We start from the raw sequence: 24,222 nt of genomic DNA on the forward strand, positions 1-24,222 counted from the left end.
GTGACAAGTTGGGGCCAGGGCTGGGGGACTGGAGGCATGGAAATGTATGTTAAACGGTCTGGCAGCCACAACCTCCAGTTGTGCAGCTGCTTATATTCTCTGTTTATATACTCTGCTGGGGTCATTCTGGAGATGCATTCCCTCACAGAGCCCCCACTTCTGCAGCATGTCTCACATCAGAGCAAGGCTGCAAGGCTGTTCTTAATAGGCACTGCATGTAGACTCGTACTGCCTGTACTGAGCACATAAACACAGTGGTCCCTCAGCCTGGAGGCTCGTCAGTGGTCCCTCCAGCTGCTCCGGGGGTGCTGAGCATGCATTAGCCCCCTTCTCAGGGCGCTTCTGCTGCTACGGCTCGCTCAGCAAGCTCTTAGAGGTCTCTTCATCTGGTTTCAGACCCCGTCCTCCTAAAATGGAGACGCAGGGTCCCCTGTCCTTCCCCGTCCCGCAGCTCTGATTCACGAGCTGACTCACTGGACGAGGAGGATGTCTTTACTGGGGGCTCGGACGCTACTTAATGTACCATTGATCTGTCCGAAGGTGACGCAGATGCTAATGATTTGATTGCGTCCATTATATTTGTACTGGACCTCAATCCGCCTGTATCAGGGGAGTATCCCTCTCTGGCAGAAAGGCATCAGTATACCTTTAGAGAACAAGGAGTGTGTTCCGTACCCACTCCAGTTTTCAGCCCACTGTGACCAAGCCCAGAGCCTGTCCTGACAGACGCTCCCAAAGCGTGGTTCTGATGACTGTTTCCTCCTTCCACCAGAGGTGGTCAAGGAGTGGGCTCATTCACCAAGGGTGGTCCCTCCGGTGTCTAGTATTTCAGCCCTGATAGTTGTATCAGTGGCTGACGGCACCTCTCTAAGGATCCCCCTGTACATTAATTCTGTACTGGACCTCAATCCGCCAGTATCAGAGGAGCAAACTTCTCTGGCAACAGGACACCAGTTTACCTTGCCTAAGAGAATAAGGAGTGTGTTCCTTAACCACTCCAGTTTTCAGGCCACTGTGACCAAGCCCAGGGTCTGCTCTGGCACACGCTTCCCAAAGCGTGGTTCTGATGACAGTTTTCCCCTTCCACCAGCGGTGGTCAAGGAGTGGGCTCATTCACCAAAGGTGATCCCTCCGGTGTTTAGACTCTCAGCCCGGACGTTGTTTCAGTGGCTGATGGCTCTTCACTTACGGTTTTGCTGTCCGCCAGTTTGTCCTTCTGGCCAAATCTGTATGGAGGCGGCAGGGGCCTCGTTCTCCCCATTTGCAGCAGTGTGGCTTTCAAGCCATCTCTGCTTCTCTAGAGGAGATGCATTCCCTCATAGGGACTCTGCCCGTAATGGTTGCCTTAGCTTCCAGACTTCAGTCTTTTCATCCTATACCATGTCTGCCATGCTGGAGGCTCTCACCGCACTGCGTATGGTTTTAACACGTCTCCGATCAGTGGGTGCGAGATACCATCTCCCACGGCTACAGGATAGAATTCTATCCAGCCCGCCAAACAGATTTTTTTCTGTCAACTCCCCTCTGCTCCAAGGCCGCCGCCTTCTTACAGACTGTGGCATTCTTGCAGGCCACTGGAGTAATTGTACCGGTTCCCGACTGGGAACGGTTCTGAAATTTCTGCTTAAATCTATTCCTAGCACCCGAGGAGGGCGGTGCCTTCCGACCTGGATCTCAAGCTTCTCAAGCATGTTCAGGTGCGGCAGTTTCGCATAGAGTCTCTGCGATCAATCATTGACCCAAGGAGATTCCCTAGCATCCATCGACATCAGAGATGCCTATCTGCATGTGCCAATCGCAGTTTCACACCAGCGTTGGCTACGTTTTGCAATCAGAGTGGTCCAATTCGTGGCTATTCCCTTTGGGTTAGCCACGGCCCCTCGAGTATTCTCAAGGTCGGGGCAGCTGTGATTGTGGTCCTGCACCTCTAGGGGTTGGCAGTGATTTTTTTGTCCAGGACAGCCTTCTACTCTGGGTTTTCATCCAGTGCAGACTGTTAGCGGAGTGCCTCGCTCACTCTCGCCACTCTCACCAATTCGGGTGGTTTGTCATTCGGTCCAAGTCGACTCTGACTTCGACCCAGAAGTTCACAGACCCAGAGACGCAATTCGAGACTCTGTCGGCCCTTGTGAATATGCCCTTAGTCAAGCAGCACTCCCTCCGCTGGCGGTCGACGTCGTTCCTTCAGACACCTAATACAGGTGCTGGATCAGATGGTGGTGTCAATGGAAGCATTCCCTTGCCCAGTTCCATCTGCGTCCTCTACGCCTGGATATTTTCCGCTGTTGGAACAGGCGGACTTCCTCCTTCCACGGGGCGGTGGCTTTGCCACAGATCAGGGGCTCATTTCAATGGTGGCATCGTCCCCTCTGTCTCAGGGACGCTCCTTTTTGGCTCCGTCCCGGGTGATCCTCACCAAGATGCTAGTCTATCCGGCTGGGGAGCAGTATATCTCAACCATAGAGCGCAGGGCACTTGGACTCTGTCCGAATCAGCCCTCTGGATCAATGTTCTGGAAATCAGAGCTGTGTTTCTAGCTCTCTAAGCCTTTCACCATCTGTTGGCAGCCAGGCACATTCGAGTCCAGTCAGACAACGCTACAGCGTTTGCCTACATCAACCTCCAGGGCGGGGCACTCAGCCGCCTGGCAATGTTGGAGGTTCATCGCATTCTTCAGTGGACGGAGGGCTCCTAGTCCACCATATCCACAGCCCACATCCTAGACGTGGGAAACTGGGAGGCAGATTGTTTCTGCCGTCAAACCGTGGCTCCACGATCCTCAGGTTTTTGCGGCAAACGCACTGGTTCGAGTTTGGTCCCAGCCTCGTCTGTCCTACGTGTTTCACACTCTAGTTCTTGCCCAGAGTCCTGCGCAAGATCAGAAGGGAGGGCCGTCGGGTCATTCTCATTACTCCAGACTGACCCAGGCAAGCTTGGTACCCTGACCTGCTCCGTCTGTCCGTAGAGGTGCCATAGCATAGATCTTCTCTCACGAAATCCGTCCTTCCGCCAGAGCCTACGGCTCTGTTTGACGGCGTGGCGTTTGAGTCATGGATCTTGCTGACTTCTGGTATCCCTCCTGAAGTCATCTCCACTATGACTCTAGCTCGGAAGTATCCTTGGCCTTTTGGCCTTGCCGTCCCTCCTGTCCCTTCTGCAGTCCGGTCTGCAGCTAGGACTATCCCTCAATTCCCTTAAGGGACAGCTCTCGGCTCTGTCAGTGTTGTGCCAGCGGCGTATCGCCCGGCTGGCCCAGGTGCGCTCCTTCATGCAGGGCGCATCTCACATCATTCCGCCCTACCGGCGGCCCTTGGAGCCCTGGGACCTTAATTCGGTCCTCATAGCTTCCGGAACCCCCCCTTTGAGCCTCTTAGGGAGGTTTCCTTGTTTAGTCTTTCACAGAAAGTGGTCTTTCTAGTGGCCATGACTTCCCTCAAGGGAGTCTCTGTTTTGGCTGCACTCTCTTCGGAGTCCTCCCTTCATCAAGTCAAGGTGGTTCCGACATGGGAGACCCAGCACCCTCCCTGTTGCCTGTTGGCAGGTTTCTTGTTCCGTGTGTTATCACCGGCTGTTGTTGTAGACAGAGGTTCCGGTTGTTCCGGGTTTTGCTCTGTCTCTACTTGTGGGTGGATGTCCTCCTTCAGCTTTTGCACTAAACTGGCTAGGACTGGCTACCAGGGGGTGTATATGCTAGGAGGGAGGAGCTACACGTTTGAGTGTAGTACTTTGTGTGTCCTCCGGAGGCAGAAGCTATACACCCATGGTTTGGGTCTCCCATGTCGGAACCATGAGAAAAAGAATTTACGGTAAGTAACAAAATTCTCTTTTTCTTGCGGCGCTTTTTCATGGGGAATCCAATGAGATTCCTCCTGAAAAAGACGTGGCTTGCACATACCCTAAAAGCTAAAGACTATTCAGCTGGTTTGTTAACATTGACCATTCTGTACCTTTCCGTCACAGTCTGGTATCTGACACATTGTTTAACACTTAACCAACCAATGACTTATTTGTCACAGGTTGCTAATGATTGTCGGAAGCAGGCTCAGGAACTGAGCCTGTTTCATACCAGGCGGTTGCCGGATCTTTTGCATCTACTTATCACTGCATGAACCAAAGCTAGCGACAATGGCTGCTGTTTAGTCACTTAATCTCCGCCAGCAATATTTTAAACTGTCATTGCTTGTATGCAAGCACCAGCTTCCGATGACACCCTGTGGTTGCGGGGAGTCGATGGCACCCTGTGGTTGCGGGGAGTCGATGGCTTGGCAGCAGCTGTCTCTGCTGATGGCCCTCATAACCACCATATTAGATAGCTCTGAAGATCAGCCACTGGATAGGCTTCATGGGAGAATCCCGATTTCACTGTATACTGCAATACTACCATAGTATGTAGTATAAAGCCCAAACAATAAAAGGCCAAGTATTCTTGTCCCCTAAAAAAAAAAAAAAATGGATATGTTTAAATCACCGTCATTTACATCTTTACATAAAAATTAGAAAATGTTGTGTCCAACAAAGTCAAATCTATCGAGTTTTGAAAGTAATTTAAACTGTACGTTAAAATGCTAAAAAGGAATATAAATCAAATAAAATAAATAATAAATCTTTATTTTTATATGTGCTAACCTATTCTGCAGCGCTTTATATACATCAGCAACACTGTCCCCATTGGGGCTCACAATCGAGAGTCCCTATCTGTATGTCTTTGGAGTGTGGTAGGAAACCAGAGAACCCGGAGGAAACCCACGCAAACCTGGGGAGAACATACAAACTCCTTGCAGATGTCCTTGGTTGGAGTGGAACCCAGGATCCCAGCGCTGAAAGACTGCAGTGCTAACCACTGAGCCACCGTGCCACCCATAAAAGATTGAAACTCCAATATTCTTTGTCCCCCCCCCCCCCAAAAAAAAAGCAATAAAAATGGTATGTACTCCAACACGGTATCAATAAAGCGTCAGCTCAGAGCGCAAAACGCAAGATCTCGCTCATATAACAGAAAAATCCGAGTTGCGGTGAGAAGCCACCAGTAGGGATTTGTTTGAAACTATTGAGAGAAGAGTTGGGGGCGTCTTGGAGGACACGGAGAAGAAGTCAGGTTCTCTTTAAGGCTGCGTGCACACAATCAGGGTTTGCAGCGTTTTGGACGCCGCGTGTTTTCGCTGCGTTGTACAGTAGAAGCACATTGGATGGATTTCTAGAAATCTCCTGCCCACTGTGCTTGTTTTTTCCGCAGCGTAAACTGGTTCCCATGCCGCAGCATGTCAATTTATGCTGCTGAGACACGAGCATTCTCCGCTGGGAGGATAAAGCTAAAGTCCGCCTCATCCCAAACCCTGATCATGGGCACGGGCAGCTGCCATCTCCTGCAGACAACACTCGCAGCCCCACAGGAGATGACACACTGCGTCCAGGAGAAGCTGGAGCCGCCCCCTCACTCACCGCTGCGGTCAGGTGCCCACACAGAATCTAACAGGACCGCCTGGGACCCTCTATGTATGGGGACACGCAGACTGATGACATTCATCTAATTCATCCTGTGTAGATCTTCTAGCAACATTTGTTATCTTTTCAGACCTGTCCATCATATTAATTGTATCTAATTATTTAAAAAAGTTACTTTTTCAGAGACGACCCCTTCCACATTGCTACCCCCCCCACCCCCCCGGGCCAATTAAGCAATTTTGCTGCTTGTATCAGGGGAAGATGCAAAGATGCAGCCACTGCAGGAAAGTGTATCATCTCGTGGCAGCCGCTTAGGTCTCCGGCTAAGGCTAGTTTCACACTTGCGTTGAACGATATCCGTTGCATTGCGTTGTGTGACGGATGCAACGTATGTGTTGCATATAGTGGCGCAACAGATGCTGCAAAACAACGGAATCCGTTTTGATTTTTTTTTTTCAGTTTTGCCGGCGGCAGACTATTGTGAACGATCAGCTGATCGCTCCCTGCAGCCGGCCGCCGGGTGATCAGCTGATCGCTCCCTGCAGCCGGCCGCCGGGTGATCAGCTGATCGCTCCCTGCAGCCGGCCGCCGGGTGATCAGCTGATCGCTCCCTGCAGCCGGCCGCCGGGTGATCAGCTGATCGCTCCCAGTAGCCGGCCGCCGGGTGATCAGCTGATCGCTCCCAGTAGCCGGCCGCCGGGTGATCAGCTGATCACTCCCTGCAGCCGGCCGATCAGCTGATCGCTCCCAGTAGCCGGCCGCCGGGTGATCAGCTGATCGCTCCCTGCAGCCGGCCGCCGGGTGATCAGCTGATCGCTCCCTGCAGCCGACCGCCAGGTGATCAGCTGATCGCTCCCAGTAGCTGGCCACCGGCCGCTCAGCTGAGCGCTGTCACTTGCCGGTCGCCGGGCATGCCGGCGGGCGGGCGCTCAGCTGAGCGCTGTAACTTGCCGGCGCCCGGGCATGCCGGCGGGCGGGCGCTCAGCTGAGCGCTGTCACTTGCCGGCGCCCTGGCATGACGGGCGGGCGCTCAGCTGAGCACCGTCACTTGCCGGCGCCCGGGCGCTCAGCTGAACGTTCGGCCACCGCGAGCCAAAATAAAGTTTGTGATTTTAAAAAAAAAGAGCATGCGCCGTGAAATCCAGAGGATTCCGCTGCTCAAAACAACGTTACATGCTGCGTTCCTCCCGCTGGGCAGAAGCAACGGAGCGTCGCCCAGCGGAAGCAATGCAGGTCCTTTTGGTACAATCCGTCAACCATACAAGTCTATGGGAAATAGCGGAATCCGTTAACGGATTCCGCTGTTTTCCAAAAGGGCGGATGGTAACGGAAGGAAAACAACGCAAGTGTGAAAGTACCTAAGACGAGACGAGGTTGTCATGAATCTGCCAGCATGACTTTGTTCTGTCCTATGCGAATCCCTGCTCTACCAGGTCCTTATACCTTGTTGGGATGGGGGCCGTCATCCCCTTGTACATTACATCGCAGTTGTTCCCAAAATATTTTTATTAGTGATCCTAAATGTATCAAGTGCCTGTGCCCCAATGACAACAAGGTGCAAGAGTCATGTGCAGCATAACCAAGCATTAGTCTAACAGAATCTGCGCTTTGGCTATAGTATATACATGTATATGCATGCTACACATCAGATTAAGCATGCAACTAAGTGATTTCTGCAAATATTGCTGCTTTATACAGCGTCACTTATTCTGCTGGGATTGGTGGATGGTCATTCACATCAGTCTACACTGAATTTTCATAGGAAATCATAAATGGTGGAAAGGAATCCAATTTGGTGGAAAGGAATCTAATTTACTGTTATATTTTTATTTTTTGACAAATAGGAGAAAAACCTTTCGAATGTCCGAACTGTCATGAGCATTTTGCTAGGAACAGCACCCTGAAATGTCACCTCACTGCCTGTCAGTACGGTGTCGGTGCGAAGAAGGGAAGGAAGAAACTGTATGAATGTCAGGTAGGTGGCCCCATGCAAGATGTGTGTATATTTTGATGAGTGTGTATATACATTGTATATATGTGTGTGTGTGTGTGTGTGTGTGTGTGTGTGTGTATGTTGCCCGGGATAGTAACTGCGTCTGTCTGTCTGTCTCTTTCCCTGTGTCTCTGTGTGTCTATCTCTGCATCAGTCTCTCTGTCTCTCTTTATCTGTATCTCTGTGTCTGTCTCTTTCTCTCTATCTGTCTCTTTCCCCGTATGTCTGTCTCTTTCCCCCGTATCTTTGTCTCTTTCCCCGTATCTTTGTCTCTTTCCCCCGTATCTTTGTCTCTTTCCCCGTATCTTTGTCTCTTTCCCCGTCTGTCTTTCTGTCTGGCTGGCTTTTTTTTCCCTATCTGTCTCTGTCTGTCTCTTTCTCTTTCCCTGTGTGCCTGTCTGTGCCTTTCTGTCTCTTTCTGTCTCTCCACCGACATCATATTACCTCACACATAAGCTTCTTATACTATGAATGTCCTTTTCTTCATCGTTCCTTATGGGAGACCCAGACCACGGGTGTATAGCTTCTACCTCCGGAGGACACACAAAGTACTACACTAAAAAGTGTAGCTCCTCCCTCCGAGCATATACACCCCCTGGATTACCAAATCTAGCCAGTTCAATGCTTTGTGTTCAGGAGGATCACACATGCATTTTCATCTGATTTTTGATTTTAAAGAGTTGGAAGAAAAGCGGGTCCAAGCTGGACCCCCGGCATGTCCCTTCTCACCCCACTGTGTCGGCGGTGCTGTTAAGGTTGATTTCAAGGCTGGAGCCTTTACTTGCCGCGCTCCTTCACCATCCCTCGGGCTCTGGCTTGAAGTGGGAGCCAGCACGGGTCTCACTGCTTTGCAGGAGACCGGTCTCCATCCGCAGCCCTCTCAGGACCCTGCCGGACGGAGCACTCATCCCTCAGGGACCTGGCCCTGCGTCTCTCAAGCTAAGTATTGAGACGTTATTGTCAGGGGAGACTTGGGGAGAGTGTGTTAGTTATTTTGGTGACATTTCCGGCCGGTTCTCTGGGTTTCCCCTGAGAACCGCGCCGAGGGTGCCTGCTTGCCGGCCGCACTGTAAAATTTAGTCCCCGGCTTCAGCTGCGGCCTACTTTCGGTTTCACTGCCCCTGCATGTCAGTCATGCAGAGGGACAGTGCAGCGCCGCCCACCGGCCGTTCAGCAGAGGGGAGGACACTCCTCTCTGAGGAGATGTTTCCCTCCCCTGTATATCCTTGGCCCTCCGGTTCCCGCTCTTGGACTAGGCCCCGCCCCCCCTCCTCACTCCGGCGCCATTTTATCAGCGTTCTCACACTGATCGGCGCTGGCTGCTGCATCTCTGCAACCTGTCTGGGGTCCGAGCTGTGGGATCCGGAGGGCACACAAAACGGTCTGGTAAGCCACAACCTCTGGTTGTGGACTTTATTATACACTCTCTGGGGGTCATTCTGAAGGAGTGTGTTCTTACTGCAGAGCCCCCACCTCAGCAGCATGTCTCACACTAGGAGCAAGGCTGCAAGGCTGTACTCAATATGCACTGCATGTAAGCTCGTACTGCCTGAACCGAGCACATATCCTCATTGTGATGCCTGCTCTAACATGGTGGTGCCTCAGCCTGGAGTCTCCCCAGTGGTCCCTACGGCTGCTCCGGCCCCGGTGGCTGAACCCCCGGCTTGGGTAGAATTGTTTACTAAGTCTATCTCCCAGTCCTTTGCTGACTCCATGGGACAGCTGTCCCGGACTCTGCTGAGCATGCATCAGCCCCCTTCACAGGGTGCCTCTGCTGCTTCGGCTCGCTCTCCAGAGCTCACAGAGGATTCTTCATCTGCTCCCAGACCCCGTCCTCCTAAAAGGAAACGCAGGGACCCCTCTCCTTCCTCGTCCCGCGGCTCCGATTCACGAGCCGATTCGCAGGATGAGGAGGATGTCTTTACTGGGGGCTCGGACGCTACCTCTATGTGCCCCATTGATCTGACTGAGGGGGATGCAGATGTTAGTGATTTGATTGCGTCCATTAATACTGTACTGGATCTCAATCCGCCAGCATCAGAGGAGCAACCCTCTCTGGCAGAAAAGCACCAGTTTACTTTGCCTAAGAGACCAAGGAGTGTGTTCTTTAACCACTCCAGTTTTCAGACCACTGTGTCCAAGCCCAGAGCCTGTCCTGACAAACGCTTTCCTAAGCGTGGTTCTGATGACCGTTTTCCTTTTCCACCAGAGGTGGTCAAGGAGTGGGCTCTCTCACCAAAGGTGGACCCTCCGGTGTCTAGACTCTCAGCCCGGACAGTTGTGGCTGATGGCACCTCACTTAAGGATCCCACTGACCGCCAGGTTGACCTCCTGGCCAAGTCGGTCTATGAGGCGACAGGGGCCTCGTTCTCCCCATCTTTTGCAGCAGTGTGGGCTCTCAAAGCCATCTCTGCTTCTCTGGATGAGATGCATACCCTCACTAGGGACTCTATGCCTGAATTGGTTGCTTTAACTTCCCAGGCTTCAGCCTTTTCAGCCTACGCCATGTCTGCCATGCTGGAGGCCTCTCACCGCACTGCGGTGGCCTCCGCCAATTCCCTCGCTATCCACAGGATCTTGTGGCTGCGTGAGTGGAAGGCGGATGCTTCCTCAAAGAAGTTTCTTGCTGGGCTCCCATTTGCTGGGTCCAGGCTGTTCGGTGAACAGCTGGATGAAATTATTAAGGAGGCTACTGGCGGGAAGAGTACTTCCTTGCCACAGACTAAAGCCAGGAAACCTGTCCAGGGCAGGAACCAGTCGAGGTTTCGTTCCTTTCATTCCTCTAACTGGTCATCCTCTAAGCCCTCGGCCTCGTCCACTAACTCGGCCAAGGACCAGAAGCCCACCTGGCGCAAGAAGCCGCATCCACAAGGGTCCGCAGGAGCTGCTGCCAACAAGGCAGCCTCCTCTTGACTATCTGGCCGAGCCAGCAACGTCCTTTGTCGGTGGCAGGCTCTCCCACTTTGGCGACGTGTGGTTTCAACACGTCTCCGACCAGTGGGTGCGGGATATCATCTCCCACGGCTACAGGATAGAGTTCTCTTCCAGCCCGCCAAACAGATTTTTTCTGTCCACTCCCCCCTGCTCCAAGGCCGCCGCCTTCTCTCAGGCCGTGGCATCCTTGCAGGCCAACGGAGCAATTGTGCCGGTTCCCGCCAGGGAACGGTTCAGAGGTTTCTATTCAAATCTCTTCCTAGTCCCCAAGAAGGACGGTTTCTTCCGGCCCATCCTGGATCTCAAGCTTCTCAACAAGCATGTTCAGGTGCGGCATTTTCGCATGGAGTCTCTGCGATCAGTCATTGCCTCAATGACCCAAGGAGATTTCCTGGCATCCATCGACATCAGAGATGCCTATCTGCATGTTCCAATTGCAGTTTCACACCAGCGTTGGCTACGTTTTGCAATCGGAGAGGAACATTTCCAATTCGTGGCTCTCCCCTTCGGGTTAGCCACGGCCCCTCGAGTATTCACCAAGGTCATGGCAGCAGTGGGTTGCGGTCCTGCACCTCCAGGGGTTGGCAGTAATTCCTTACCTAGACGACCTTCTTGTCAAGGCTTCATCCAGCGCAGACTGTCAGCGGAGTGTCTCGCTCACTCTCGCCACTCTTGTTCAATTCGGGTTGCTTGTCAATCTGCCCAAGTCCACTCTGACCCCGACCCAAAAACTCACGTACCTAGGAATGCAATTCGAAACTCTGCCGGCACTTGTCAAGCTGCCCTTAGTCAAACAGCAGTCCCTCCATCTGGCGGTGCGCTCTCTGTTGAGGCCCCGCCGTCACTCCATCAGGCACCTTATGCAGGTGCTGGGTCAGATGGTGGCGTCAATGGAAGCGGTTCCCTTTGCCCAGTTCCATCTGCGTCCTCTGCAGCTGGACATTCTCCGCTGTTGGGACAAGCGGACTTCCTCCTTGCACAGGTTAGTGGCTCTGTCGCCACAGACCAGGAGCTCTCTTCAGTGGTGGCTTCGGCCTCTCTCTCTGTCTCAGGGACGCTCCTTTCTGACCCCGTCCTGGGTGATCCTCACCACGGATGCCAGTCTTTCCGGCTGGGGAGCAGTATTTCTCCACCACCGAGCACAGGGCATTTGGACTCCGTCCGAATCAGTCCTCTCGATCAATGTGCTGGAAATCAGAACTGTGCTCCTAGCTCTCGTAGCCTTTCACCACCTGTTGGCGGGCAAGCACATTCGAGTCCAGTCAGACAACGCGACAGCAGTTGCCTACATCAATCACCAGGGCGGGACTCGCAGCCGCCTGGCAATGTTGGAGGTTCAACGCATCCTGCAGTGGACGGAGGACTCCAAGTCCACCATATCCGCAGTCCATATCCCAGGAGTGGAAAACTGGGAGGCAGATTATCTCAGCCGTCAAACCGTGGACAGCGGCGAGTGGGCTCTGCATCAGGCAGTGTTCCGGTCGATCTGCCGCAAGTTGGGCACTCCGGAAGGGGATCTAATGGCATCCCGGCACAACAACAAGGTCCCGGTTTACGTGGCTCGCTCCCACGATCCTCAGGCCTTTGCAGCGGACGCGCTGGTTCAGGATTGGTCCCAGTTTCGTCTGGCTTACGTGTTTCCCCCTCTAGCTCTCTTGCCCAGAGTCCTGCGCAAGATCAGAATGGAGGGCCGTCGGGTCATACTCATCGCCCCAGACTGGCCCAGGCGAGCTTGGTACCCAGACCTGCTCCGTCTGTCCGTAGAGGTGCCGTGGCATCTCCCGGACCGCCCAGACCTTCTCTCTCAAGGTCCGTTTTTCCGCCAGAATTCTGCGGCTCTCAGAATGACGGCGTGGCTCTTGAGTCCTGGATCCTGACGGCTTCCGGCATTCCTCCTGAAGTCATCTCCACTATGACTCAGGCTCGGAAGTCTTCCTCGGCAAGAATTTACCACAGGACTTGGAGAATTTTCCTGTCCTGGTGTCGTTCTTCCGGACATGCTCCTCCCTGGGACCTTAATCTGGTCCTCACGGCCTTACAGAAACCCCCCTTTGAGCCTCTTAGGGAAGTTTCTTTGTTTTGACTTTCGCAGAAAGTCGTCTTTCTGGTGGCCATAACTTCTCTCAGGAGAGTCTCTGATTTGGCCGCGCTCTCTTCGGAGTCACCTTTTTTGGTTTTTCACCAAGACAAGGTAGTTCTCCGTCCAACTCTGGACTTTCTTCCTAAGGTGGTGTCTCCTTTCCACCTTAACCAGGTCATTTCATTGCCTTCCCTTTGTCCGGCCCCTGTTCATCGCTTTGAGAAAGCGTTGCATACTTTAGATCTGGTGCGGGCGCTCCGGATCTATGTGTCACGCACCGCCGCTCTTAGGCGGTGCACCTCTCTTTTTGTGCTGACCACAGGTCAGCGCAAGGGTCTCTCGGCTTCTAAACCGACCCTAGCTCGTTGGATTAGGTCGGCCATATCCGATGCCTACCAGAGTACTCAGGTGCCTCCCCCGCCGGGGATCAAGGCACACTCGACCAGGGCTGTCGGTGCCTCTTGGGCTTTCAGGCACCAGGCTACGGCTCAACAGGTCTGTCAGGCTGCCACTTGGTCCAGTCTGCATACCTTTTCAAAGCACTACCAAGTGCATGCTCATGCTTCGGCAGATGCGAGCTTGGGCAGACGCATCCTTCAGGCGGCTGTCGCCCATTTGTGAAGTTAGGTTTTGCCTACTTCTCAGTTTTCTGTTTATTTCCCACCCATGGACAGCTTTGAGACGTCCCATGGTCTGGGTCTCCCATAAGGAACGATATAGAAAAAGAGAATTTTGTTTACTTACCGTAAATTCTTTTTCTTATAGTTCCGACATGGGAGACCCAGCTCCCTCCCTGTTGCCTGTTGGCAGTTTTCTTGTTCCGTGTGTTTTCACCGGCTGTTGTTGTAGTCAGAGGTTCCGGTTGTTCCGGGTTTTGCTCTGTCTCTACTTGTGGGTGGATGTCCTCCTTCAGCTTTTGCACTAAACTGGCTAGATTTGGTAATCCAGGGGGTGTATATGCTCGGAGGGAGAAGCTACACTTTTTAGTGTAGTACTTTGTGTGTCCTCCGGAGGCAGAAGCTATACACCCATGGTCTGGGTCTCCCATGTCGGAACTATAAGAAAAAGAATTTACGGTAAGTAACAAAATTCTCTTTTTTTTCTTATAGCAACCAATCATAGCTCCTATTAATAGCCTGTAGCTCGCAGCTATATTCACTTTAATGGAGGCAGGTTTTTTGGAGAGTAACTGTAAAGCGCGGGGTTACGTTTTCTTGTCAAAACATAGTTATGACGTTCCCTGTGTCACATGGGGTGTGTGTGCAAAATTTTGTGATTGTAAATGCAACGATGTGAATTCCTTTAGCTAACACACACACATATGCATACATAGATACACTAAGCTTTATATATTAGATATGTATGTGTGTGTGTATGTGCCCGTAAGTACACTTGTATTTATCCTCCGTTCGGTGAATATGGGACCCATTGCTGCAATATAAGGGGTTTTCCCACAAAACAAAGTTAATTTGAAAGTTGATTTTAATCAATAGATCTTGGACTAGTAATAATTTCCACAATTGGATGTGTTTAAGAAAAAAAAAAGTTCCTGTGCGGAGATAATCTAATATGTGTCCCTGCTATGTACTAGGTAATGGCCGTGTCTGACCGTACAGGGACATGGTCTGGTCATACCACATCTCCTGATCCAATGAGTACTTAAAAGAAAGTATACAGACTGCACAGCATGGAATCACAGCTTATTCTTTCTGTGAGGTAAAACATACTGCAGGGAAATGCTTTACCTCACAAAAAGAATCAGCTATGATCCCATGCTGTATTGTCTGTATACTCTTTTGCATCCTGCCCAGGAGATGTGGTATGATCAGAGCATGTCCCTGTACAGTCAGACACGGCGATTACACAGTACATAGCAAGGACACATATATAGGATTATCTCAGCACAGGAACATTTATGTTAAACATCCAATTGTGGAAATTATTATTCCAAGGTCTATTGAATAAAATCAAATTTAAAATTTAACTTTATTTTGTGGGAAAACACCTTATTTATATGCAGCTCTGTACAGTATTTTATTATGAGGGGCTAGATTTATTAAATGGTTTAAAGGGAATCTGTCACCAGGTTTTTGCCACCTAATCTGAGAGCAGCATAATGTAGGGGCAGAGATCCTGATTTCAGCGATGTGTCACTTACTGGGCTGCTTTGTGTAGTTTAATAAAATCATAGTTTAATCAGCAGTAATTATCATTAGAGGACTACTTGGCGTGCTGCAGGTAGTCCACAATATTCATGAGCTCTGTATAATTGCTAGATCTGCAGCAGAGAAAACACTGATTTTATCAAAATGACAGTAAACAACTCAGTAAGTGACATATCGCTGGAATCAGGATCTCTGTCTCTACATTATGCTGCTCTCTGATGGGGGAGCAAAAACCTGATGACAGATTCCCTTTAAATACTTTTTGACCCTCAGGTCACAGGATCTAGAAGGGGTGATTCGTAGACAAAAAGGGTTTGCCCTAAAAGCGTGATAGTTTGCCAAATTTTTGGCCTGAAATACAACATGGGCCAGTGTAATATATTTGGCCATCTGCTGTTGGCCGGGTCTAGTTGTAGGCTGTAATCCACTCCTATTCATTCACCAAAGGTGGTAGCAGTGAAAATATGTGAGACCATACCCATGTATATAGCTACGGGTGCATAGTGTGACTTATGGTGTGATGCATAAGGCTGCTTTCACACATCCAGTTTTTGCCGTCAGGCACAATCCGGAGAAATGTAGATAAATTGGATCTGGCGCCGGATCCGTTTTATTCCTCATTGACTTGTATTAGTGCCGGATTGTGTCGGATGGCCTTGCGTGGTATGCGGCGTCTGCCAGATCCGGCGAAATTTCTTCGGCTGCCGTAAAGGACGCAGCATGGAACGGTTTTTGTCTCCGGCAAAAAACTGGATCACGCCGAATCCGGCGCTGTCCGGCATGTTGTATAATGGAAGCCTATGGGTGCCGGATCCGTCGTCATCCGGCATAGGACGGAATCCAACGACTGACCCATTTTTTGTAACTGAACATGCTCAGTATCACAACGTATCCGTGAAAAAACGGAAGGAACGCATGTAAAAAACTGATGCGACGGATCTGTTTTTTCGACGGATCCGTCGCATCAGTTTTTTTGGCGGATCGTGCCTGATGGCAAAAAACTGATGTGTGAAAGTAGCCTTCAGCATGAACGTTGTATCATTGTACATTTCTTTGTCGCTCCATTGGGAGACCCAGACAATTGGGTGTATAGCTTCTGCCTCCGGAGGCCACACAAAGTATTGCACTTTAAAAAGTGTAACCCCTCCCCTCTGCCTATACACCCTCCCGTGCATCACGGGCCCATCAGTTTTATGCTTTGTGTTGAAGGAGGCACACATTCACGCAAGCTCCACATTTTAGTCAGCAGCAGCTGCTGATTGTATCGGATGGAAGAAAAGAGGGGCCCCCACGGGGCCCCCGGCATGCTCCCTTCTCACCCCACTAAGTCGGCGGTGCTGTCAAGGTTGAGGTACCCATTGCGGGTACAAAGGCTGGAGCCACATGCCGTTTTCCTTCCCCATCCCTTAGAGGCTCTGGGAGAAGTGGGATCCTAACCGGTCACCTTTCACTGGGACCGGGCTCCCTCCGCAGCCCCTGGGGGAATCTGACGGACAGGAGACTGGGTATCATCAGGGACAGGCCCTGCATCTAAAAGGTACTCTGTGTCCCCTTGGGGACGGTGCATGGAGCGCCTGTGTTACAGACGCTGCAGCGGCTGCTGTTTTTCTGTGACGACCGGGACTACCGCGCCGACCGCGCCTGTTCGTCGGCCGCGTTATTAAATTTAGTCCCCAGCTTCTGCGGCCTAGTACCATAACTCCCGCCCCCGGGCCTGCCAGTCAGGGGTAAGGGCGGGACGGTCGACTGGACGTCGGCAGTGAGGGCTGGAGCATACTTAGGTGTTCTCCTCCCCCCTCACTGAGCACTGTGGGGCACCAGATTCCCGCACTTTATTAGTCACCGCCCACGGCTCCCTCCTCCCCTGAGAACTCTGGCAGCCATTGTTACAATCACTTCTGCCGGTGGAGGATTTCAGAACGAGCTCTGCAGCTCTGGGAGGCCCAGGCGGGGAATCTGGTGGACACACAACCGCTTTGGGCGGTCGGTAAGCCACACCGGTTACCAGGTGCTGGCCCCCCTAGGGTGCCGAAGTGTGTATGTGTGTATATATATATATATATATATATATATATATATATATATATATATATATATATATATATATATATATATATATATATATATATATATATATATATATATATATATATATAATATAAATATATATATATATATAATATAAATATATATATATATAATATAAATATATATATATAATATAAATATATATATATATATAATATAAATATATATATATAAAAATATATATATAAAAATATATATATATATATATATTATATATATATTGTATCCATTTTCTCTGTTCGGCCGCATTATTTTGCTTTTGGCTATATACCCTCACTGATCACTCTCAGAGGAGACAACAGCATGTCCTCCGCAAAGAGCAAGGGTGCCAAGGCACAGGCTTATTTTGCAACCTGTACCTCTTGTGCGGCTATGTTACCTGCAGGTTCCACCTACCTTCACTGTGTGCAATGCTCGGCCCCTGTGGCACTCACTCAGCCGGAGCCTCGGGCACTGGTGGGACCCTCGGTTCAGGTAGAACCGCCGGCTTCCACTGTCCAGGTGGCAGGGACAGAGTTTGCAGTTTTGGCTGAGAAACTCTCTGAGTCGCTTTCACAATCCATGGCTCAGTCTATGGACAGATGGTCTAAGATACTAGAAGCCTTGCAGTCCAGATCGGTAACACAGGCCCAGGGCACTGTGAGTTCATCGCCCCCAGGCCCCTCTCGGTCGGCGCAGCAAAGTGCTCCTGGGGTGACACCTAGGTCCCACGGTGAGGACTCCGACACGGACCGCAGTCCCAGACCGGCTAAGCGAGCTCGCTGGGAACCTTCCCCGACTTCATCACGCTGTTCGGGGTCTCAGCATGAGGACTTTCTGGAGGATGAAGCGGAGGTCGCAGCTCAGGGCTCTGATCCTGACGTTGCTCTCAATCTTGATACACCTGAAGGGGACGCCATAGTAAATGACCTTATAGCGTCCATCAACCAGGTGCTAGATCTTTCTCCTCCAACTCCACCTATAGAGGAGTCGGCTTCGCAGCAGGAGAAGCACCAGTTTAGGTTTCCCAAACATACACGGAGTGCGTTTTTCGATCACTCTAACTTCAGAGATGCTGTCCAGAAGCACAGAGCATTTCCGGACAAGCGCTTTACTAAGCGCCTTAATGACACACGTTACCCCTTCCCCCCTGACGTAGTTAAGGGTTGGGCTCAATGTCCCAAGGTGGATCCTCCAGTCTCTAGACTGGCGGCTAGATCTGTAGTATCAGTGGCAGATGGTTCATCGCTCAAGGATGCCACTGACAGGCAAACAGAGCTCCTGATGAAATCCATCTATGAAGCCATAGGCGCGTCTTTTGCTCCGGCCTTTGCAGCCGTGTGGGCACTCCAAGCTATCTCAGCTTGTCTGTCTGAGATTAATGCGGTCACACGTACCTCTGCTCCGCAAGTTGTGTCTTTGACTTCTCAGGCGTCGGCCTTTTCGTCCTACGCCATGAACGCCGTCCTGGACTCTGCGAGCCGTACAGCGGTAGCATCCGCCAATTCGGTGGCAGTCCGCAGGGCCATATGGCTACGCGAATGGAAGGCAGACTCTGCTTCCAAGAAGTTCTTAACCGGTTTGCCATTTTCTGGCGACCGTTCGTTTGGCGAGCAATTGGACGAAATTATTAAACAATCCAAGGGAAAGGACTCGTCCTTACCCCAGTCCAAACCAAACAGACCTCAGCAACGAAAAATACAACCGAGGTTTCGGTCCTTTCGGCCCTCAGTCAGGTCCCATTCCTCCACGTCCAACAGGTCAGAGAAGGGCCAGAGGAACTCTTCTGCATGGCGGTCTAAGTCACGTCCTACAAAGACCGCCGGAGGAACCGCCTCCAAGGCGGCCTCCTCATGACTTTCGGCCTCCCCAAACCGCATCCTCGGTCGGTGGCAGGCTCTCCCGCTTTTGCGACGCCTGGTGGCCACATGTCCAAGACCGATGGGTGAGAGACATTCTGTCTCACGGTTACAGGATAGAGCTCAGTTCTCGTCCTCCGACTCGTTTCTTCAGAACATCTCCGCCCCCCGAGCGAGCCGATGCACTTTTTCAGGCGGTGAACACTCTGAAGGCAGAAGGAGTTGTGATCCCCGTTCCCCTTCAAGAACGTGGTCGCGGTTTTTACTCCAACTTGTTCGTGGTGCCAAAAAAGGACGGATCATTCCGTCCCGTTCTGGACCTCAAACTGCTCAACAGACACGTGAGAACCCGACGGTTCCGGATGGAATCTCTCCGCTCTGTCATCGCCTCGATGTCCCAAGGAGACTTCCTAGCATCAATCGACATCAGGGATGCTTATCTCCATGTGCCGATTGCACCAGAGCATCAACGCTTCCTGCGTTTCGCCATCGGGGACGAACACCTTCAGTTCGTGGCACTGCCTTTCGGCCTGGCGACAGCCCCACGGGTCTTCACCAAGGTCATGGCAGCAGTGGTGGCGGTCCTACACTCTCAGGGCCACTCGGTGATCCCTTACTTAGACGATCTTCTAGTCAAGGCACCCTCCTGGGTGGCATGTCAACACAGCCTGACCATTGCTCTGGAGACTCTCCAGAGGTTCGGGTGGATCATCAATTTCCCAAAGTCAAAATTGACACCGACCCAATCACTGACTTACCTCGGGATGGAGTTTCATACTCTCTCAGCGATGGTGAAGCTTCCGCTGGACAAACAGCGTTCGCTGCAGACAGGGGTGCAATCTCTCCTTCGGGCCCAGTCACACCCCTTGAGGCGCCTCATGCACTTCCTAGGGAAGATGGTGGCAGCAATGGAGGCAGTTCCCTTTGCGCAGTTTCATCTGCGTCCACTTCAATGGGACATTCTCCGCAAATGGGACAGGAGGTCGACGTCCCTAGACAGGAACGTCTCTCTTTCACTGGCAGCCAAAACCTCTCTTCAGTGGTGGCTTCTTCCCACTTCTTTGTCGAAGGGAAAATCCTTCCTGCCCCCATCCTGGGCTGTGGTCACGACGGACGCGAGTCTGTCAGGGTGGGGAGCGGTCTTCCTCCACCACAGGGCTCAGGGAACCTGGACTCCGACAGAGTCCTCCCTTCAGATCAATGTTCTGGAGATAAGGGCAGTGTATCTAGCCCTAAAGGCGTTCCAGCGGTGGCTGGAGGGCAGGCAGATCCGAATACAGTCGGACAACGCCACGGCGGTCGCGTACATCAACCACCAGGGCAGCACACGCAGTCGTCAAGCCTTCCAAGAAGTTCGGCGGATTCTGCTGTGGGCGGAAGCCACAGCCTCCACCATCTCCGCAGTTCACATCCCGGGCGTAGAAAACTGGGAAGCAGACTTTCTCAGTCGCCAGGGCATGGACGCAGGGGAATGGTCTCTTCACCCGGACGTGTTTCAAGAGATCGGTTGCCGCTGGGGAACGCCGGACGTCGACCTCATGGCGTCTCGGCACAACAACAAAGTCCCGGCATTCATGGCACGGTCTCAAGATCACAGAGCGCTGGAACCCTGGGATCTTAACAGGGTGCTAACGGCTCTTCAGAAACCACCTTTCGAGCCGATGCGAGATGTCTCTCTATCACGCCTTTCGCAGAAGGTGGCCTTCCTAGTGGCAGTCACATCACTTCGGAGAGTGTCTGAGCTAGCAGCGCTGTCATGCAAAGCTCCCTTCCTGGTGTTTCACCAGGATAAGGTGGTTCTGCGTCCGGTCCCGGAATTTCTCCCTAAGGTGGTATCCCCTTTTCATCTCAATCAGGATATCTCCTTACCTTCTTTTTGCCCTCATCCAGTTCACCAATGTGAAAAGGATTTGCACTTGTTAGATCTGGTGAGAGCACTCCGGCTCTACATTTCTAGCACGGCGCCCCTGCGCCGTTCTGATGCGCTCTTTGTCCTTGTCGCTGGCCAGCGTAAGGGGTCACAGGCTTCCAAGTCAACCTTGGCTCGGTGGATCAAGGAACCGATTCTTGAAGCCTACCGTTCTTCTGGGCTTCCGATTCCTTCAGGGCTGAAAGCCCATTCTACCAGAGCCGTAGGTGCATCCTGGGCATTGCGGCACCAGGCTACGGCTCAGCAGGTGTGTCAGGCGGCTACCTGGTCGAGTCTGCACACTTTCACGAAACACTATCAGGTGCATGCCTATGCTTCGGCAGATGCCAGCCTAGGTAGGCGAGTCCTTCAGGCGGCGGTTGCCCACCTGTAAGAGGGGGCCGTTTTCGGCTCTTTTTATCGAGGTATTCTTTTACCCACCCAGGGACTGCTTTTGGACGTCCCAATTGTCTGGGTCTCCCAATGGAGCGACAAAGAAGGGAATTTTTGTTTACTTACCGTAAATTCCTTTTCTTCTAGCTCCTATTGGGAGACCCAGCACCCGCCCCTGTTCCCTTCGGGCTGTTGTTCTTTTGTGTACACATGTTGTTCATGTTGAATTGTTCTTTTGGTTCATGGTTTCAGTTCTCCGAACATCCTTCGGATTGAATTTACCTTAGACCAATTTATAAGTTTCCTCCTTCCTGCTTTGGCACCAAAACTGATGGGCCCGTGATGCACGGGAGGGTGTATAGGCAGAGGGGAGGGGTTACACTTTTTAAAGTGTAATACTTTGTGTGGCCTCCGGAGGCAGAAGCTATACACCCATTGTCTGGGTCTCCCAATAGGAGCTAGAAGAAAAGGAATTTACGGTAAGTAAACAAAATTCCCTTCTTTTCCCTTTTGTTACTAGGTCTGCGATAGCGTCTTTAATTGCTGGGACCAGTTTAAAGACCACCTAGTTCTTCATACCGGTGACAAACCCAACCACTGCACGCTGTGCGATATGTGGTTTATGCAGGGCAGCGAACTGAGGAAACATCTCCGCGACACTCACAACATCGCCGAGAGAATAGTTACCGAGGTAGTCCTGCCATCCGAACAAACGGACGCCGAGACCATGCCTTCCATGGCGTTCGTGGAGGAGGTGGAGCAAGTCCACGTGGTGCCGGTAGATCAAGTTATTCAAGTTCAAGTCGACCCACCTCAACTCACAGTCGGTCACTTGCACCAAGAACTCATAGAAGTGAACCAAGTGAAAGGTGCTCACATACTGGATCTACAGACGCAGGTGCACATGGGTCACATAGAGGTGGAGCATCTTCAGATAGAGCCGGGGACTGAGGTTCATGTTGAGGAGGTCCACGTTGAACATGTCAATCAGATACATATGGAGGAGGTGGAGGCCGAACTTATAGATGAGTCCAATATTCAGCATATTGAACATACTATTGAGGAACAATCCTGCCAAGCGGAGGTGGCCGAACTTCATCACATCGTCCACACAGGATCTGAGACCATCCAGATAAGACAGATGGAGATGACACACATAGAAGCCGCAGCTGAATAGGTCACGACGTCTCCCTCACAAGGCTGCGTTCTGTTCAGCAGCGCTTTTTACAGGATATAATAGAAATACCCCCCTCCATGTGCCAGTCCTGGAACGTCCAGAGCTACGTTCTTCCGTTTCAAAAGGGAATTATTGTGTGAAGAAAACCCAACATTCTGCTCTTAATCATAACCTTTGGTCCACACCACCTGTTCAGTATTGGTCAGTAATGTCTGGCAGTCTACAAGGGGTTATACAGGATATGCCATAGATGCCTGACCCGCATCTGTCCCAATATTGGGGTCACGTCATGCACTGAAATGGCCGCGCACACACCACTCTCCATTCACTTGTATGGGAGTTCCAAAAATTGCAGAATGCGCTGGTAAATGGATTGAGAGAGCAATGCATGTGACTCGGCAATGTTTATACCAAGTTACTAGTGCAGCTCTCACAATTCATTTACAAGTATGCCCATCAATTTCCAGAATTTTCCATTTAAATGATTAATTAGCTGCTCATACACTGCCTCCTCTCCACTGACACCACGTGCCCCCCCCCCCCCCCCTCCACACACAGGCATGGGACCTGTATGTGTGATACCATGCCTTGCAAAAATATTCACCCCATTGGCATTTTTTGTGTTTTACTACCTGGAACGTCACAGTATTTGGTGGGTGTAAGAAATACTGTAAAGAACATGCCAATATCCGTAAGCATTTAGTTTTCTTTTTATTGTGAAGTAAATAACAAATAGGATCAAATAACTGAAAACTTCAGTGTGCATATCTATTCACCCCCCTAAACAGTACTTTGTAGAGCCTCCTTTTGCGTCAATTACAGCTGCAAGTCGCTTTGGAAAAGTCTCTATGAGCTTTCCACATCTCGCCACTTGGATTGTTGCCCATTCCTCAAGGCCAAAGTGCTCCAGCTCCTTTAAGTTAGGCCTCCGTGACATGTCTGTTGAAAAAACGCACATGTTGCACGGTTAGTTTTGTCCTTCTGTGTGACACGTACCGCATGATACTGAAATGAATGTTTGGGGGTTTTTTTATGTGTAAAAGATATTCAAAGATAGATAGGTGACTACATTGCTTGTACAGCTATTTAGCCAAATAAATAAATTAAGGAAACACAATGATGTGGGTTCCCACCTAGTTTTGATAACCAGCACAGGTAAAGCAGCAGCTGCAACCCCCAGCTGTCTGCTGTACCTTGTATCATAAATTGAGGGGATCCCACATGGTTTTGTTTTTTTTATTATTCTTGAATTAAATAATTAAAAAAAATTAAATTTTCCCTAATCAGCCAAGGTACATCAGACAGCTGGGGGCTGGTATTATTGGGATGGGAAGGCCCATAGTTATTTTACCTTCCCAACCTGAAAATAGCAGCCCACAGTCGCCCTCAAAGTGGTGCATCCATTAGAAGCCCCAATTCTGGCACTGAACCCATCTCTCCCCGGTTGCCCTACTTGTGAAGCTGATGCCAGCTGTGTAATGTCAGTGTTGGCGTCAAGCCCTGGTGTTAGTAATGGAGAGGCTTCTATCAGACACCCCCATTACTAACCCAGTAGAAGTAAAGAGAAAAAAACACAGATATTTTATTTAACGAGGACCAACCAGCAGGATGGTGCTATATAAGGTAAAGGCAGTGCCATACAGGCAGTAGGATGCTGAATCCAGGCATAGCTGTTATAGAAAGATCCGATGCTTGGTTGATTTAAATTTCTTTAATCAAAGTTGCAGAAATGCCATGCACTTTGATGTGTGTAACATGGGTGGGCCTTTGTGGGTCAGGTTCTGGCGTTTATTCCTCCTCCGGCATCCTCTGGCTTGTCCCCTTTTCTTTATTTGAATAGCACGCTGCCATTCTTGCTGTTGGTGGTATGGGCATATTGCCACAGTATGCAGGTTTTCATTACAATGGTGCACATACCCTGATCTCCGGCGCCATTTTATTGAATACACTGCAGGGAAGACCATGAGAAGCATTGGCACATGCGCATATTTATTTACTTTGTTACATCTGCGCTCGCCAATGCTTCTCATAGTCTTCACCGCAGTGTGTACAACAAAATGGCGCCGGAGATCGTGGTACGTGCATTCGCGGATTCCGGCGCCATTTTAATGAAGACCCGAGTACTGTCCAACAGCAGGAATGGCGGCGCGATATTCAAATAAAGAAAAATGAGAAGGAATAAATTCCAGGACCCGACCCACAA

The 24,222-nt window shown here is 50.9% G+C and overlaps 1 protein-coding gene across 2 annotated transcripts in view; it reads left to right on the forward strand.

The window, feature by feature from the left end:
- Positions 1-23,987, forward strand: part of ZNF131 (zinc finger protein 131) — a 65,686-nt gene extending 41,699 nt beyond the window's left edge. For both annotated transcript variants that reach the window (XM_075342684.1, XM_075342691.1), the window contains 2 exons: positions 7,287-7,417; positions 21,363-23,987. In XM_075342684.1, the coding sequence (XP_075198799.1) occupies positions 7,287-7,417; positions 21,363-22,019 (788 nt within the window). In that variant the 3' untranslated portion in view covers positions 22,020-23,987. The remainder of the gene's footprint in view (positions 1-7,286; positions 7,418-21,362) is intronic.
- The last annotated feature ends 235 nt before the right edge of the window (positions 23,988-24,222 follow it).

Source organism: Anomaloglossus baeobatrachus, chromosome 1 (assembly GCF_048569485.1).
Source record: "Anomaloglossus baeobatrachus isolate aAnoBae1 chromosome 1, aAnoBae1.hap1, whole genome shotgun sequence".
Lineage (NCBI taxonomy): Eukaryota > Metazoa > Chordata > Amphibia > Anura > Aromobatidae > Anomaloglossus > Anomaloglossus baeobatrachus.